Source organism: Phascolarctos cinereus, unplaced genomic scaffold (assembly GCF_003287225.1).
Source record: "Phascolarctos cinereus isolate Bilbo 61053 unplaced genomic scaffold, phaCin_HiC Scaffold_1;HRSCAF=81, whole genome shotgun sequence".
In the NCBI taxonomy this organism is placed as follows: domain Eukaryota; kingdom Metazoa; phylum Chordata; class Mammalia; order Diprotodontia; family Phascolarctidae; genus Phascolarctos; species Phascolarctos cinereus.
This window is the reverse complement of record NW_027555514.1, coordinates 41,928,232-41,946,543: the sequence shown is the minus strand read 5'-3', so window position 1 is coordinate 41,946,543 and position 18,312 is coordinate 41,928,232. Positions and strand designations below refer to the sequence as shown.

Genomic DNA, 18,312 nt, shown 5'->3' with positions numbered 1-18,312 from the left:
ATCCTTCTTCCCTCTGTTCTTCCTCTTTTTCTTCCTCCTCCTTCTTTCTTTTCCTCCTCTTTCTAGTCCTCATTTATTCATTTTTCATTTAACAAACACAACTTTCGTAGTACCTAGCACAGTGTTCTCCATATAGAAGGCACTTAAATGTTTTTGAATTTTAAAAAACGAGGACTGAACAAGGAAAGGGAAAAGAAGAAAACCATAAATGAATGAATGAATGAATGAAGACTATGAAGAGAAGAAATATTGGGAGAAGAAAAAGAAGGGACTTTCTTTTATTGTGCAGATGGGTCCCACAAGAGCATGGAAGAGAACTAGAATAATGTTGTTCCAGGCTTATTAAAGATAAATACAAAAGCTAGTGTAATCGAGGGGCTACCTAATTCCAGGTAGAAACATCTGATTGAAGGTGAGGGTTCGAGTCTATCCCATTCTTTTTCTTAGGCCTCTCTATTAATTATTTCATAATAGGATAATTAGGTTCTAGAAGTTTCCCTTAGGAAAACACAGCTCTTTCTGGACCACTTGTTTCAGTCTCAGGATTTATTCAAACAGACAATGGGGGGAAAGAGATTCAGCAAAACTGACTGCAACCGGAAGCCAGACTCAGGTAAATAAATGGGGTTACACACACACACACACACACACACACACACACACACACACACAGACACACACACACACACACACAACTCCAGCAAGGCAAAGCACAGCTTCCCTTCCCTGGTTGATCTTCTTCTCTATGGGTCACCTAGCACAGCTGGGTGTTTCATTGCTAGCTGTACATCTGTGCCTTTGTAAACTGGGCTAATCCACAGCAGCAGATTCGGAGGCAGCCAACTGCCTCTCCCTCTGCTTCAATGCCTAAGCTGTGCTAGGGTTTTTGTTTTTGTTTTTTTTTTTCCATTTTTGTATTTGCGGCCTGAAAGAACTTCCATCCAGTGCCCATAGGGGAAGGTCTAGGTCTAAGAGATTGGGCAGTGTCTAGATTTCAAAATTTAACCTGACTGGTTGGTGTGGAGTTTTTCTTGATCTTTTGTGAATTCTCTCATTGCTTTTTTCTCCTGTGTTGTTGTTTTTTGGGGTGCTATCCTTCTAAAGACAAGTCTCCGCCTGACCAAACAAGATGCCCACTGATTTCATGGTGAGTACTGTTATGCTAACCCTTCTAGGTACCTTGTAGACTAGCCTTGGTGGTAGTGATTGGGGACGGTCATTCCTTAGGGCATTTCTTATCCCAAACTAGCAGAGAGTGTCTTATCTCAATGAAGCCTCTTTCCCCGCCAAAATATAGTACCATGTATTGTCTGACACTTTAAGCAGCTCTTCCCTGAAGCTCTCCTGGATCCTCTTAATGAACGTGTTCTCTCCTATCTTGTGTTTTCCTAGAACACTTTGTCTGGAAATTTCTTTAGCTCTATGACACTCAACCCTACATTACGCTTGTCTGGGTCCATGTCCTTTCTCCCCCACATATACGCTCTTCAAAGGCAGGGATCATCCTCTCCGTTACTTTTTTTCTTTTTCATTTTTTTGGAGAGGCAATCAGGGTTAAGTGACTTACCCAGGGTCAGGCAGTCATTATTTTTTTGATCTCCACTGCCCACGGGGACTTGCACCTTAGGACTGGGATTGGGATTTCATTGGCATAGGGAATTCTCAGGTGAGGAAACCCTTCCTCCGCCACTTAACCATAAAGAGCTGTCTAGGACACTGGAAGTTGAGATTTGCCCGGGATTATTATTCAGCCACATCTGACTCTTTAGGGATCACAGCACGCCAGGCCCTCGACACGAGGGGCTCAGATTCCAACGTCGTGCATTTTAATGCTGTTGGTACAGTTTTCTTGGCAAAGATACTGGAGTGGTTTGCCGTGTCCTTCTCCAGGGGAATCACCTTTTGTCAGAACTCTCCACTGTGGCCTGTCCATACTGAGTTATGCAAGCCCCTCCACCATTTAAGGCAGTGATCTAGGAAGGGCTGCTTAGGATGACAAGTCAATATTTGACAGTGAGGATTTGAATCCAGGTCTTCCTGGCTTCAAGGCTAGCTTTCTACATAGCTAGGTCCCAATTAGCTTGAATCAGGACAGTCAGGTAGCTCGGTGGCTAGAGGGCTTGAGTTCAACTCTGACCTCAGACACTTAGTAGCTGTGTGACCCTGGGCAAGTCACTTAAACTCAGCTTCCTTAACTGTGAAATGGAGATAGAAATAGTGCCTACCTCAAAGGCTTGTTGTAAGGATCCAATGAGATGATATTTGTAAGGCTCTTAGCACATTACCTAGCATACAGCAGGTACTAAATAAATGCCTGTTTCCTTCTTTCCTTCCTGTTCGGTCTGGTCCTTTCCCCAGTCCCCTGTCAGTGCCAGGCTTTTGCCTTATTTGTTTTTAAAGCATGCCCTCCTTTACCTATAGGTCACTGCACAATAGCTTACAGACCATACTGTAACTCATACAACTAGATTGTCTGGAGCCTGACATTCGTGACCAGAGCTTGGGAATGTGCTGGAACTGGGCCTCTACTCTCTTGTGGGGTCACTAGCTTTCTCTCTCTGACTCTCCTTCCCAAAATTACCCCTAGAGTAATACATAGATTTGTAAACTCTTTGAAAGGAGAGACCCCAGTTTTCTTGAGTACTTTTTTTGTTTTTGTTTTTTGCTTTTTGGTGAGGCAATCAGGGTTAAGTGACTTGCCCAGGGTCACACAGCTAGTAAGCGTCATGTGTCTGAGGCTGAATTTGAACTCAGGTTCTCCTGAATCCAGGGCCGGTGCTCTATCCACTACACTACCTAGCTGCCCCCCTGTTCAGTTGTTTTCAAACATGTCCCACTCTTTGTGAGCCCATCTAGAGTTTTCTCGGCAAAGATACTACAGTGGTTTGCCATTTCCTTCTCCAGCTCATTTTACAGATGAGGAAACTGAGGCAAACAGGGTGAAGTGACTTGCCCAGGGTCACACAGCTAGTAAGTATCTGAGGCCAGATTTGAACTCATGAAGATGAGTCTTCCTGACTCCAGGGCCAGCATTCTACGCACTATGGCGCCTCCTAGCTGTCCCTAACATTGCTTTAGCAATTCCAACTGAAAGTCCATTTTAGGAAGATGTTGGCAAGTGAAACAGATCTTCAGCGATGGTCAAGTCATCTTTTAGTTACAAACCTACTACCACTGGGGGACAGGGTAATAGTGTTTATTCCATCTAACTGGTTTCCATAGCACCTTCCAGATGATAAAACCCAGATAGATGTTTAGTTTGGACCACAAAATCAAACCTGCCCTTTAAAGTAGGTGTTTAGAACTGGAGAGGGCTTACGGATTGTTTAGTCTGAGACTCTCACTGTACAGAAGAGAAACTGGGTCCCAGAGCAGGGACGTGATTTAGGACCATACATTTAGAACTGCAAGGGACTTCATCCAATCCCCAAATTTTACTGAGCTTGAGACAGATAAAGTTACTTCCTCTGGCTCACACCAGCAGTAAGTGAGAGAGCTTGGGCTCTGATTCTTAACTCAGGGCTTTTCCCACTGATACATGACGTTTGGAGATACTGAGTAATTTCACAAAGTTCTCACAATTCTAACATATTACCCATGCGTAGACTTAATACTTTAACATTGTCTCTTGAAAACAGGAAGTCAGAGAGGCTCTGGCCAATGGGAAAAATATTAAAAACTTAAGTGTTTGATGCAAGGAAAAAGAGGGTTTTTTTGTGATATGGTGTCATAAGACCTTAGTTTGAATCCTGGCTCTGCCCCTATTGTGTGACCTCAAACAGGTCATTCACTTCTATGGGCCTTAGTTTCCTCATCTATAAAATGAAGAGGTTGGACACGATGCCCTTTGATGTCCCTTTGAGCTCAAGAGCTATGAAATATTCTCTTTTTGGTTTCTCTCCTACCTTTCCTTAATTCAGCTGAAGACCAAAAGAAAACCCATTTCACTTGTACCTTATACATGATATAGATGATTTATTTCTCATCTAACCATCATTTGTCTTCTACTCAATATCAGAAGGGATATTTAACCAGAATCATGAAAGGGGGTTAGTTTAGGATACTAGTTAGTTAACTAATTAGTATCTAATTAGTCAACTAGTTAATGGATTCATCCATTAGGGTTATATCTCCCCATCTAATCACACATTTTCTTGGAACTGAAGTCTTTGCTTTCATCATAGTTCCTCCCAGGGAATGTGTTGTCTATGAATTTCACACTCCTGAACTTCTCAAACGGGAGTAAGACACTTCCAAGGCTGAGTCCAATTCCTGAATTCAAGGCTTCCTAGGGAAACTAACAAATCACTATACATCATAATAGGACCAGAAACAGAAGGACAATTTTATAATTTCCAACCTTTTTCTTTTCTTTTAAAAAAATTTATTTAGTATCTTATTTTTCTCCGATTATATGTAAAAAAAATTTTAACAGTCATTTCAGATTTTTGGTTCCAAATTCTCTCCCTTCATCCCTCCCCGCTCCATTGAGAGTGCAAGCAATTTGACATAGGTTATACATGTGTAGTCATGCAAAACGTATTTCCATATTAGTCATGTTGTTTAAAAAAAAAAAGACAAAAAAAACCCTGAAGAAAAATAAAGAAAGTTAAAAGGATGCTTCAATCTGCATTCAGACCGCATCAGTTCTTTCTCTGGCTATGGATAGCATTTTTCATCGTAAGTCCTTCAGAGTTGTCTTGGATCGTTATATTGCTGAGAATAGCTAAGCCATTCACAGCTCATCATCTTCAATATTGTTATTACTTTGTACACAGTACATCTCACTTTGCATCAGCCCATGAAAGTCTTTCCAGGCTTTCCTAGGAGCATCCTGCTCATCATTTCTTATAGCACAACAGTATTCCATCATAATCATATACCACAACTTGTTCAGTCTCATGTGTATGGCTTCCTCAAGGAATTTAGCTGAGAAGGAGGGGAGAGATACAAGATAATATCTGGCAGGGATGGTAGGACCAACTGAGGATTTTTTTCTCAAGAGCAAAATATTTATTTATTTTAATTAAATTAAATTAAATTTTTATTTTTTTATTTTCAACATGTATTTTGAAAACTGTGGGTTACAAATTTTCTCCCTTCCTCCCTCGCCACCCACCCTCATTGAAAAGGCAAACATCTCAATACAGGTTATGGGTGTGTCATGCAAAACATTTCCATAGTTGTCATGTTGTGAAAAACTAGGTATATTTCCCTTCATCCTACCCTACCCCCCATTTATTCTATTCTCTTTTTTGACCCTGTCCCTCCTCAGAAGTGTTTGCTTTTGATTATCCCTCCCCCAGTCTGCCCTCCCCTCTATCATCCCCCTGCTCTCTTGTCCCCTTCCCCCCTTATTTTCCTGTAGGGTAAGACAGATACCCCATTGTGTATGTTATTCCCTCCTTAAGCCAAATCCTATGAGAATAAGATTCACTCACTCCCTCTCACCTTCCCCCATTTCCCCTCCACTGTAAAAGCCTTTTCTTGTCTGTTTCATGTGAGATAATTCTACTTCTCCCTGTCTCCTTCTCCCAGTATAATCCTCTCTCACCCCTTAATTTTATTTTCCAGATATCACCCTTTCATCTTCAACTCACCCCATGCCCTCTCTCTATCCATCTATCTATCTATACATACATATGATTTTTTCCCTCCCACTACCCTAATACTGACAAAGGACTCACGAGTTACAAGTATCATCTTTCCCTGCAGGAATTTTTTAATTTTCCCTGAGGATTTTTTAAGAATGGGGGAGACATGAGTATGTTTGTAGGTTCAGGAAAGGAGCTAATGGATAGGAGAGACTGATGATTGGGGCAAAGTGGCAATGAAAGTAGGGGCGATCTGCTAAAGAAGAAGAGAAGGTAAGCAAACAAGCATTTTTTAAGCGTCTACTATGTGCCAGGCACTGTTCCAACCACTTTTCAAATATCCCATTGGATCCACACAACAACCCTGGATAATATTGCTATCTCCGTTTTACAGTTGAGGAATTTTGAGGCAAACAGAGTTAATGATGAGCAAAATTACCTTGCATTCAATCTCCAGTGGGCTCTCATTGTTGCAAGGCAATCCTACTCTTCTCTACTTGATTCAGTATCTCATTCTCCATGGCAGCTCTTCCAAACCTTTTCTTCTCTCCAAGCTTCCCACGGCCCTCTCTACCCTAACCTTCCTGGCTGAATAACGGAGAAAAATGGAGGCTCTTCCCTCTCTTCTCCCCTTCTCCTCATCTCAGGTCACTAAGACATCTTCCTCTTGTATCTCCTCTTTCATTCCTGCCTTGTAGGAAAAGGCAGTCCTGTTGCCAACGCCATCTCCTTTACATGCATGCTTAATCCTATCCCAATGGGTTGCACAGTGGGTAGAGTACTGGAAGGAAGATCGGAGTTCAAATCTAGTCTCAGACACTTACTATGTCACCCTGGGCAAGCCACTTATACTCTGTCTGCCTCAGTTTTCTCATTTTTAAAATGGGGATAATAGTAGTACCCACCCACACCATTATGAGGATTAAATGACATAATATTTATAAAATGCTTTGCAAACCTTAAAGTGCTGTATAAATGCTAGGTTACATATAAAACATAACAACAATAACCCATCTTCCTATTTTCCAAACCACATTCATAGACTCTACTCTCCTTCCCGTGATTCCAGCTCTTCTCAGGGTCCACGTTCAATCCATAGGCATTTGTGAAGGGCTTGCTATAAACCAGGCCCTGTCCTAAGCAGGAGCTGGGAATAGGAAGCAAGGGTCTTGAAACGACCCGGGAGAGGCAAACATCCTGCTCCTGCTTATAGTTCTCTTTAAATTTTAAATGTCTGTTGGCTGTCCTGTGGTTTCCATTGCTTTGGGAGATTACCTGGGCTCATATCTTGAGTTTTCTGTTTGTGTGTCATGACAGTCACAATGTCTAGAGAGGGCGGGCAGCAGATGTGCTGCTTCTGTTGATACCAAGGGAGGCAGTCAGTATCTCCTTTGATGGTAAACAGTCATCCTGCCCACAAAGGGAACTTGCAAACCCACTTCTGGGCCCTGGAATCCAAGCCAAGTTTCTTACCCTTTCAAGCTCTGGGGAGATAGGGGTTGGGGGTGGGGTGGGGGATGAGCATCACAGAATGGATGACGAGGGGCAGATCTATATCAGACTTTGTTCAGAACAGATTCTTCTCTGGATTCTGGGTTAACTGAGAATTGAACGCAGTGGCAGTTCTTCTACTGCTAGATGCCTAGATAGCGCAGGCAGATTACACTTGGCATGGGACAAGACCACCCAGGATGAGAAGGTCTAGAGGGCTCAGTGGTCAGCTGTGCCCAAGTGGAATATCCATCCTGGGGAGAAGGGGCCATTGAATAAACTCAAGTGATGTGATTTACCAGATTCCAGCCAGTGCTAATTATAGAATATGTCAAGAGACAAAGGCACATATATCCAGATTTACCTGGACAGGCTCTGGAGCAGAGCTGCATGCCATGTGTTGCATGCCAAGCTCAGAGTACTGAACATGGAGTCATCAGAAGGATACATGGAAAACTTATCTCACACGCTGAAAGGACCAAATGAGATAATACATGTCAACCACTTTGCAAGTATTAATGCCTACATAAAAGTCAGTAATCGTTAACCTCTCTGAGTCTCCATTAACTCCTCTGTAAAATGAGACGGTGATTCCTTCCAGACCTAAGCCTATGATCCTACTACTTCAGATCAAGTTTCTAATTTATTTTTTTTAATCATTGGAAATAATTTTCTTTACTTAAATAGTTTTCCTCTCTAAAAATCAGTCATTATTGGTGACACAGTGGATAGAGTGCCCAACCTGGAATCAAAGACTTCTCTTTCTGAGTTCAAATCCGGCCTCAGACACTTACTAGCTGTGTGACCCTGGGCAAGTCACTTAATCCTGTTTGCCTCAGCTTCCTCATCTATCAAATGAGCTGGAGTAGGAAATGGCAAACCACTCCAGTATCTCTGCCAAGAAAACCCCACATGGGGTCATGAGAGATCAGACATGACTGAACAACAGCAGGACCACAAAAAGAGATAAAAAGCTTAAATTTCGCAGATCTCCTAATTTGTATAACATCTTTTATTTCTTGACAAGGATGTTCTCTCGCTCCTAGTTTCACAGAAAGGCAGTTCATAATAAGGTGCAGTGCTTTCCCAAAGCTAAAAAATAATTACTGTTTACAATAGGACTAAAACCTAACTCCTGAATAAGTAAATTCCTGATTGACAAGTCCAAATTGAGTCAAGACCATAACCCACATTTCTTTATGGCCAAGAAGCACTTATAACTGCAAGCCATTACCACTGGCACAGTACTGAATATCTATTCTACTCTGCATTGACATATAAAATAACAGCTGATGTGAACATGTGAAAAAGAAATTGTTGCTTTAATCAAATGGAACATCTGGAAATGTTTTCACTGACAATTAAGGGCTTGTAAGAGACTTTCTGTTAAGCTCAAAGAATTTTCTAACCCTCAAGCACATATGTCATTACCTGAAGAGGGGTGGCAGAGGAGATGGTGGAGTCAATTATCCAAGACTCTTATCTGTAGATTAGGTTTTAACTTGGGACCTCTGGACTTTAAAAAAAATCTTGATAACTATATTTCAATGTAATTGGTTTATTTTTTAACTTTATGGGTTTCTTCCCTCCCTTCTAACTTCCCTGTTACTGTTGGTAACTCCGTCGCTGGAGCTCACAGCCTAGGAATCAGCCTGGAATCCTCACCTCTTTCTCATCCCCTATGTCCAAGCTGTTACCGAGGTCTGTCAGCTTCACCTCTAACACATCTCTCCACTACAGCCCCTTCTCTCCCCTGATGCTGCCACTCCCCTGCTGCAGACCCTCATCATCTCCTGGTTGGACTATCCCAGTAGCTGCTGGTGGGTCTGCCTGCCTCAACTCTCTCCTCACTCCGATCCTCCAAACAGCTGCCAAAGTGATTTTCCTAAAGTTCATCACCCCCCATGTCCTACTCAACACACTCCAGTGAGTCCATATTGCCTCCTGGATCAAATACAAAAGGCTGAGCCTGGCATCAAAGCCTTTCACATCCTAGCCTCCTCCTGCCCTTCCAGTCTTCTCACACCTCACACCCTATCACATCCTCTTTGGTGCAATGATGCTGGCCTCCAGGCTGCTCCAACCCTTCCTCTGGGCATCTTCTCTGGCTGTCCACCATGCCTCCTCAACTCAGCCTACCGGCTTTCCTGGCTTCCTTTAAGTCCCAATTAAAATCCCATTTTCTACAGGAAGCTTTCCCCAACCCCTCTCAGTTCTAGTGTCTTTCCTCTGCCAATTCTTTCTTATTTCTCCCGTAGATGGCTTGTGTGTACCTATGTGTTAAACTCCTTGAGCACAGGGACTCTTTTGCCTCCTTTTGTATCCTCATTGTTTAGCACAGTGCCTCGCACATAGTAGGTGCTTAATAAATGTTTATCAACTGACTATTAATTGACTCTTATTATTTTGTACATTTAAAAACTTTACTCTGAAAAGTGGTCCATATGCTTCCCCAGCCTGTGCCAGAGGGGCCCACGACTCAACAAAGGTTGAGAATCCCTTGGGAATACCAATTTATACAATTCATTGGCCATGTAGTCCTCACCTTACATTTGCAGATGAGAAAACTGAGCTCCAGGCATGTTGCATGACCTGCCTAAAGACGCCAACTGTAGAACCAGCACTCCTTCCTCAATACCACACGGAAGAAATGTTCTTAAGAGAAATGAGAGTTTTCTGTCCAGCTGCTTCCCTGAGATTTGTTCATTTCCTCTCAGAGTCAATGGTGCCCTTCACTATTATCGCTGGGGTGTTGGGCCATTTCACAGAAGGGAAAGCTGACCCTTTAATTACAAAAGCCTCATATTCAGAGGTGGTGCTAGTGTGCCAGGCTCCTGACTCCTAAGGCAGCCCCCCTTTCCATGAGACCAGGGATTCTTAACCTGGGCTCTACAGACCCCTACCATTTCAGGGGTCCATGAACTCGAATAGGAAAAGAAAATTGATTTTCACTAACCTCTAACTGAAATTTAGCATTTCTTTCAATTATGAATATTATTTTTCTGAGAAAGGATCCACAGTTTTCACCAAACTGCCAACGGGGTCCATGAGCCCAAAGGTTAAGTAGATAGACAGTGTATCTAGTCAGGGTACAATCTTAATAGACTACATTTTGGCGGGGGGAGGGGGAAGCTAGGTAATGGGGTTAAGTGACTTGCCCAGGGTCACACTGCTAGTAAGTGTCAAGTGTCTGAGGCTGGATTTGAACTTGGGTCCACCTGACTCCAGGGCCGGTGCTCTATTCACTGCGCCACCTAGCGGCCCCCCTTTTTTAGACTACTTCTTAAAAGACTATTTCCCACTACTTCCTTCCCAGTTTATGTGGTATGTGTTTGTGTGTTTGCAGGGATGGGGTGGGGAGGGGGAGAGGAAATTAGATGTGTACTTAGAGTCAGTTGGGTGGATAACTAGATCCATTTTTTCCCCCTTGTCAACAGAACTATAAGTAGCAATTTTGGTGCCTAGACCAAATACCTCCAAGTGCTCCTGGGGCAAGCTGGAGGAAGTGGGTCCTCAGACAAAGGTTGGGGAAGAGATCACAGAGACTGTAGAAGCTGAGGAGTCAGGAGCAGGGTGGGATGGAGCAGGAGTTTGCTCCAGTCTGGTAGCTTCCTATTTTAACTAATTTTTCCTGTTGACTAGTTGCTGCGCTTTGCAATTTCTGTACTTCAGAAGGACTTCAAGTGTAGCTAGTGCCCTCAAAATTTGACACTTTCAGGCAAAGCCCCAGTCTCCCCACCCTAGTTATGGATCTGTTTGGCAATGCCAACTCTGGGCGCTGGTAGCATATGAAGTGCCTGACTGCTACATTTGAGAACCACCGGGGCTAATCTAGTGGTAAAAATCAAACAGACAGTCATAGAATTTCTACATCCCACTGCGAAGTAGACACTCTGTTCAAACCTCTTTCTGTCTTATCTTAGACTCAAGACATCAGAAGAGACATTAAGGGCTTCTGCCTTTAGGACAGACTGTGTTTGTCCTTCTCTCTTACTCTACGGCTCTCTGCCTTTGGTGTGAATTCCTTGATCTGCTGGGTACTGCAGTAGACAGAGGCTAGACCTGCAGTCAGGGGGACCTGAATTCACATCCAGTCTCAGACACTTACTAGCTGGATGCTCCTGGGCAAGTCACTTAACCTCTGTCTGCTTCACCTTCTTCAGCTGTAACACGGGCACAGTAATAACACCTACCTCTGAGGGCTGTTGTGGGGACTGAATGAGAGAATAGTTGGTATGGCATGCAGTAGGTGCTAAACAAATGCCTATTCCTTAATTGTCTCTGTTGACCGTTTGCAGGATAGCTTTGACTACAATTCCACTATTCCCCTGGATTACATCAATGACATGTGCAGGAAGACCAGCGTCAGGCAGCTGGCTAACTACTTCCTTCCACCCTTCTACTGGCTTGTGTTTGTGGTAGGGACTTTCGGCAATAGTCTGGTCATCGTCATGTACTGGTATTGTACAAGAGTGAAGACCATGACGGATATGTTCCTGCTGAACCTGGCAATTGCTGACCTCCTCTTCCTCCTCACTCTGCCCTTCTGGGCCGTCGAGGCTTCTGAACAGTGGAAATTCGGTAACAACATGTGCAAGCTGGTCAACGCCATGTACAAGATGAACTTTTACAGCTGCATGCTGCTTCTCATGTGTATCAGTATTGACAGATACATTGTCATTGCTCAGGCCATGAAAGCCCATCGCTGGAGGCGGAAGCGTCTTCTCTACAGCAAAATGGTGTGTTTCGCCATCTGGATGGTGACGATCACCCTGTGTATCCCAGAATACCTGTACAGCCAGAGCAAGACGCATTCCGACATCCACACCTGTACGATGGTCTACGATGACGGCAGGCTCAAGCCCATTGTTCTGATGCTAAAATTTATTCTGGGATTCTTCCTCCCACTCATTGTCATGGCTGTCTGTTACACCATCGTCATTCACACCCTGATGCAAGCCAAGAAGTCATCTAAACACAAAGCCTTAAAAGTGACCATCTTGGTCCTCACAGTCTTTGTTGTATCTCAGTTTCCCTACAATATCATTTTATTGGTGCAAACCATCGATGCATACAGGATGTTCATCACAGACTGTGACATTTCCACCCACATTGATATCTGTTTCCAGGTTACGCAGACCATTGCATACTTCCACAGCTGCCTGAACCCAATTCTTTATGTTTTTGTGGGTGAAAAATTCCGCCAGGATCTTGTAAAAACCCTGAGGAAACTGGGATGCATCAGCCAGGCCCAGTGGGTCTCCTTCAATAGGAGAGAAGGGAGTCTAAGGTTTTCATCCATAATGCTAGAGACAACATCTGGACCCCTCTCCTCCTAAGAGATCATCTCTCTTAGAGGTCGATGATCCACTCTGCCCTGCCTGGACCACCTGACTGGCCCATGAGGCAACAAAAAAGAGGAAAAAGAAAAAGAACAAAGAGAATAGAGAAAACCACAAGCATCCCTTTACAATAAGTTAAAAGACTTGCATGGCTCTACATGCCTCAACCCAGTGTTTTACAGGGGAGCCTTGGGAGATTGTTGGCTTCCTGATGGCACTATCCATTAGTTCCCATGAAGACCCATACTGATCTTCTACTTGACTTGAAAATTGTCACACTCAACTTCTGACTATAAAATTCATTCAAGCATTAAAGCACTTGATCACTGACCACTAACACAGATTGATGTGCTTAAGGTAGCATAAGCATACCACTGTATTTGCCTTGGGATTTCCTGTCTCTTTTCTCCCCAGCTGTTCTGGTCTGGGATCAGTATGAATTTTCCTGTTCCTTGAACTATCTTCCTTCCCTGTATAGCATAGTCTGGACATGTAGGTACATAGCGTAATTCCCTTTCTGGTCTCATACCCTATTCTGGACCGGCTGAGGTTATCTCTCTTCTATGGTGTTTTCCAGTGCTTATTATCCAAGCAACAAGTGTATAGGTGATTCTAAAGTATAAAGTAAATAATTTTGATGATATGAAACTGAAAATCCTTTGTATGAACAAAATTAGTGTAACTTAGGTAAGAAGGAAAACATTCAACTGGGGAAATATTTGTATAAAATAGATATGATAAAGATGTGATCCCAAATCTATAGATAACCAACAGCACCATATAAGACCGACAGTCATTCTTCAACAGATAACTGATTAAATGATATGAATAAACAGTTCTCCAAAGATAACTGATTAAAGGATATGAATAAACAGTTCTCCAAAGAAGAATTGCAACCAAATGAAAAAAAGGCTCTAAATTACCCTAAATTACATCTATAAATGTACATCAAAACAACTCGGAAGTTTTATTCCACAGTCAGAAAATTGCCAAGGATGACAAAATATGGCAGATAATTAATGTTGGGTTGTGGAAAGAAAGGTGTACAAATACATTGTTGGTAGACCTGTGAATTAGACCAAACATTCTGGAAAGCAATTTGGAACTACGTGAAGAGAATGACTAAAATGTCCATACCATTTTACCCTGAGACTCCGTTGCTAGACTTATACCCCAATGAGATATAAAAAGACAAAAATAGAACATCTATATACACAAAGCGTATTTAGCCATTTATACTGGCACTTTTTTTTTTAGTAGCGAAGAGTGAGAGTCAAAGTGGATACCCATTAATTAAGGAATGGCTAAGCAAATCCTCCCACATTAATGTAATGAAATGTTACTGTGCTATAAGAAACAATAAATACAAATGATACAGAGAAGTATGAGAAGACCTATATGAACTTATGCAAACTGAAACAAGGAGGATCAGTGAAACAATATACATACACAACTACAACAGTGTAAATGAAAAGAACTACAGACAAAAGAGTCAAAACTGAAATTATAATGACGAAAGTTTTATACCGCCCCCCCAAAAAAGATATAAGTTGACATGTTTCCCTGCTTCTTTAAAAAAGGTGGCAGACTACAGATGTGGAATACTGCATGTAATAGCAGATAGTTTCAATAAGTTAATGAACTATTTTTTTCTTCTTTATTATGAGGGATGGCTTTCTGAAGGGGTTTGGAGGAGGGATGTAGTGGGAAATGTGATGTAAAAAAAAAAGATACAAATAAAAATGTATTTGAAAATAAATTCTCCCTTTAAATTCAAACGTCTATCACTAACTATTGATTTTATTTTGTGGGGTTTGTGTGCGTGTGTGTGTGTGTTGGGGTGGTGAGGAAGGACAACTGTCACCTGGAGGAGAGGTTGTGCTGGGAGTGTGATGAGGGAGATGGAAAGTGTAGAGAATGGAGTTCCTTGAAGCTCTGGCGACTTTCTTCATCTTTGCCCTCAGATTTTCAGAGGCCCAAGCAGTTGCAAAGATTGCTTTCTCTTCCAACTGGCCTGTAAAATAGTATGTATATAACTCCTGCTTTCTCTATTTTCTGAAAACAGCCTTCTAGAGGCTAGATCAGAGGTTCTTAACCTTTTTTGTGTGTCATGAACCCCTCTGGCAATCTGGTAAATCCTATGAACCCCTTCTAAGAACAATGTTTTTATTTTATTTTTTTTGTTTTTGCTTTTTGGTGAGGTACTCAGGGTTAAGTGACTTGCCCAGGATCACACAGCTAGTAAGTGGCAAGTGTCTGAGGCTGGATTTGAACTCAGGTCCTCCTGACTCCAAGGCCAGAGCTCTATCCACTGTGCCACCTAGCTGCCCCTAAGAACAATGTTTTTAATCACATAAGATAAAATACGTAAGATTAAAAAGGAAACCAATTAGACTGAATTATGAATTTTTTTTAATCAAGGTTCACAGACCTCCCAGGTTAAGAGCACTCTATTTAGAGGGAAGAATGCTTTCAATATCTCTATATTCACCAATGTGATCATGACCATTTCATTTGAAATTAAGAAATAGAAAATCGGTCCTCTCATCATATCACCAAGGTGAAAGACCCTGTTCATTGTTCCAAAGGCTTGTATTAGTTTCCCTACCTTAACTATAATCTTAAAGCAACCTACTATGTGTACAACTGACATTTACAAAGCATTAATAAGCTGAACACTTTGGACATGCTCACTGGCTTTCCGTTCTAATAAACACAATGATGATTCAACCTTCTGGCTGGAGTCTGCTAGACTTGCAAATTTTACTTGAGGTAGTTTACCACGCTGATTCTCCACCTGTGCTATAATTTCTCCTAGGATCTCCTTGAAGAGGCCTAACAAATTCTGAGCCAACAGGTCCCTTCCTCAAGTCATAAAGTTAATGAGAAATTCTTGCCTCAGTTCTCTGGGGATGTTTTCCACCACGTGAAACACAAAATCTCAAGGCTGGAAGGAATATTGGGGACCGTCTAATCCAACTTGTACTTGGAAACCCTTCCAAAGCATCCCTCATGAGTGGTCCTCAAGCTTTTGCTTGAGCACCTCCCAGGGGCCCATTCCTCATGGGCATAGCTCTAATTGTTAGGGAATGTTTTTAAATCAAGCACAGATCTGCCTCTGGGCAACCTTGTGCTTCGCTCCTACTATTGCCCTCTCTTTTACATGACCACCCTTCAGATATTTGAAGGTAGCTATGGCACCTATCGCAAGGAGGGTCTCAATGGTCTCCGCCAACATTCATATCAGAACGTGTCCCAAACTGAAATCTTGTAATGACACATTGTGGTGCAGGGGGCAAAAGCAATCCTGCTTCTGTGGGACCTTGGGTAACTCCTTTCACTTTCCTTGGCTTCAATTTCCTCATCTGAAAGGTGAGGGAGCTGAACTAGATGGCCAGTAAAGGCCTTCCCACCTTCAGAGACTGGATGCTGTGAAATTATAGTCCAAGGAGCCTTACATTATTTTTGGCAACAAGAGCAAAGTTTCAATGCCTCACACGTTCAATTGAAAAACAGTCTGACTCATGGATTAAAATGGCATGAGTTCAAGACACCTCATGGCAACCAGATTGTTACTCTAGGGTTCATAGCTTATCTTTCTCCCTAGACTTTGCTGGGGAAGAGAGAAACTGGCTGATGTTCAGCACCTTGCGGAGGACAGGAAGTTCTCTTGCAGGTTTTTTTCTATATCCCTAAAGTAACCAGTTTAATCCTTTTTACCAGTGATTCCATTTTACTCTGATTTCCAAATCCTGACCTCAGTTCCAGTGGGAGCATGCACAAGATGTGTGATGTGAATAAGAGTCATAATCACATCAGCACCAAACCACAGGACTGTCTCTGAATTGGATAAGAAGATGATGGGGCAGGAGAGAGGATCAGCTGGCTTATATGGGAAACTGCAAAGGACTTTCAAGGATAGCAAATTGTTCTCTGCTCCTAAAACTCATCTTTTAATACCAACATTCTCCCAGTAATGTTTTCTGGCTGGGAATATTAAAACACCACCCTTTCAGAAGAACCCAAACACCAATGAAAAGACATGTAGCTGATTCAAGTAGGCTGCAGCATACATAACCAATGAAGAATCACATATATGGAATGCTAGAAAAGACGTAATCAAGGGCACGTATGGCCAGGCAGAGAGGAGATTCCTGCCATAATCAGCTCCTCAAAAACTGATCTGTCTGTAGCCCTCCAAGGTACTAGGATGTATTAAAACTGCTTATGGGTAACTGGAATGGTAGCTGAGCTCACCCTCTATCCTAAAGATCTTCCTAAGAGCAATTTCTTTTAGAACACAGAGTATTCAACACACCTGAAGGAATAAGATTAATTAGTGAGAATTATCTTGAGATGACTTCCATCCCAAACCCACTTCCACTTCCACCCACATTTCCACTCTGGCCCAATACATGATTGGAGCTGTCCAGTACCCACCTCACCCCATCAAGACTGTCCTTGCCTTACTGCTAAAAGCCACCAGCATTCTGGGGAATTTGCTGATTACAACTGGGCCCTAGATGTTTGAGTTTCTAACACCAATTCAGTAATTTAGACATAAAACAAAGGAATTTAGAGCTGGAAAGAGCCTTAGACTTTAGTTCAACCCTCTCATTTCATAGATGAGGAAACAAAAGACCAGAGAAATGCAATGACTTGTTCAAAGTTTCATAGCTAATTAATGGCACAGGACTATCAGCCTTATGCACTGCACTTATTTTCCCACATGTGAAACAATTTGGAAAAGATTCATATTCTTATTTATATTATTTATTTATTTATGTTTGTTTATCTATTTATTTATATTCTATTCTATATTTTTATTTCAGATGACACTGATGATTTACTTTCTACCACAGCCACTTTCAGATGTGGTCTAGGGCTAAATGGTTTCCCCTTTGGAACCTACCCAAAGTAACTAATTCAGCTGTATGGCTATTTTGTGATCAAGGCAGCCTATTTAGACGTTGAAATGTAAGATGAAATGGGTTTAGCCCATTAAAATGCTTTTAAATGAGTGATTTAATATTATATGAATTTGCCCATGTATTTCTTTTTGCTCTGAACTTTTAGGTAGAAAGGCAGCATTAAGTGAATTGAGTCTTCTCAAGATCTGGAAAGCTTTGGAGCATTTCCTTTTCACTATCATTTTAAATGGCTCCCAACTCCTCTCTCCCCCTCCCATACTTTCCTATACAGCAACTGTGAAGTTCAAGAATACATCAGAAAGCTCACGGGGGTAAAAATAAGTTAACCTATTGTATAATTCAGCACAGTTTCTTGAATCTCAGCCTCATTCATTCATGAAATCACAGAGTGGTAAGGGACCTGGGAGGCCTAGCTAGTCCACTTTTTACCCAGATAAGAATCTCCTTGCCTCAGGATGGTCTGGGCTCTCCAAGAACAGAAATATAGTCACCTCTAAACTAACTACAGAATTTATTAAGAACCTTCACACACACACTCATTCAGAGGATACAAGGACATATAGGTTCTCCTTCATCACTACCCTTGAGGTCCCATTTTGTTTTGGTTTCAGGAAATGAAGTTGTTCACCAAACCTCATCCCTGGAAGTCAGTTCTATGTAGAATCATAGATCAGTTGAGAGCATTTTTATACTGAGGTATACCGACAGAGACTGGAACCTTTTATGAGTTTCCAGGCTGAGAGGACCTCAGGCACCTTTAATAAATTAATTAATAAATCAAGCACAGATAAAAATGGGGCAAACAAGTTTGTTTTCCCCATTAGGGAATCTCATTGAGTTTAAGTGACGTAGGAAAGGTACAGATTTAAACTTCCATAGCGGTCTTCAAGACAAATTTAAGAACAGTACCCTTCCATGGAGAAGTTAATTGATCTGGGCTAGAGTTGAGTTGTT

The 18,312-nt window shown here is 42.0% G+C and overlaps 1 protein-coding gene across 1 annotated transcript; it reads left to right on the top strand.

The window, feature by feature from the left end:
* The first annotated feature begins 751 nt into the window (after window positions 1–751).
* Window positions 752–14,138, top strand: CCR9 (C-C motif chemokine receptor 9). The gene is made up of 2 exons (XM_020987322.2): window positions 752–1,147; window positions 11,384–14,138. Exons 1-2 carry the CDS (start codon window positions 1,130–1,132, stop codon window positions 12,422–12,424), a joined length of 1,059 nt encoding a protein of 352 aa, XP_020842981.1. The 5' UTR covers window positions 752–1,129; the 3' UTR covers window positions 12,425–14,138.
* Window positions 14,139–18,312: the final 4,174 nt, after the last annotated feature.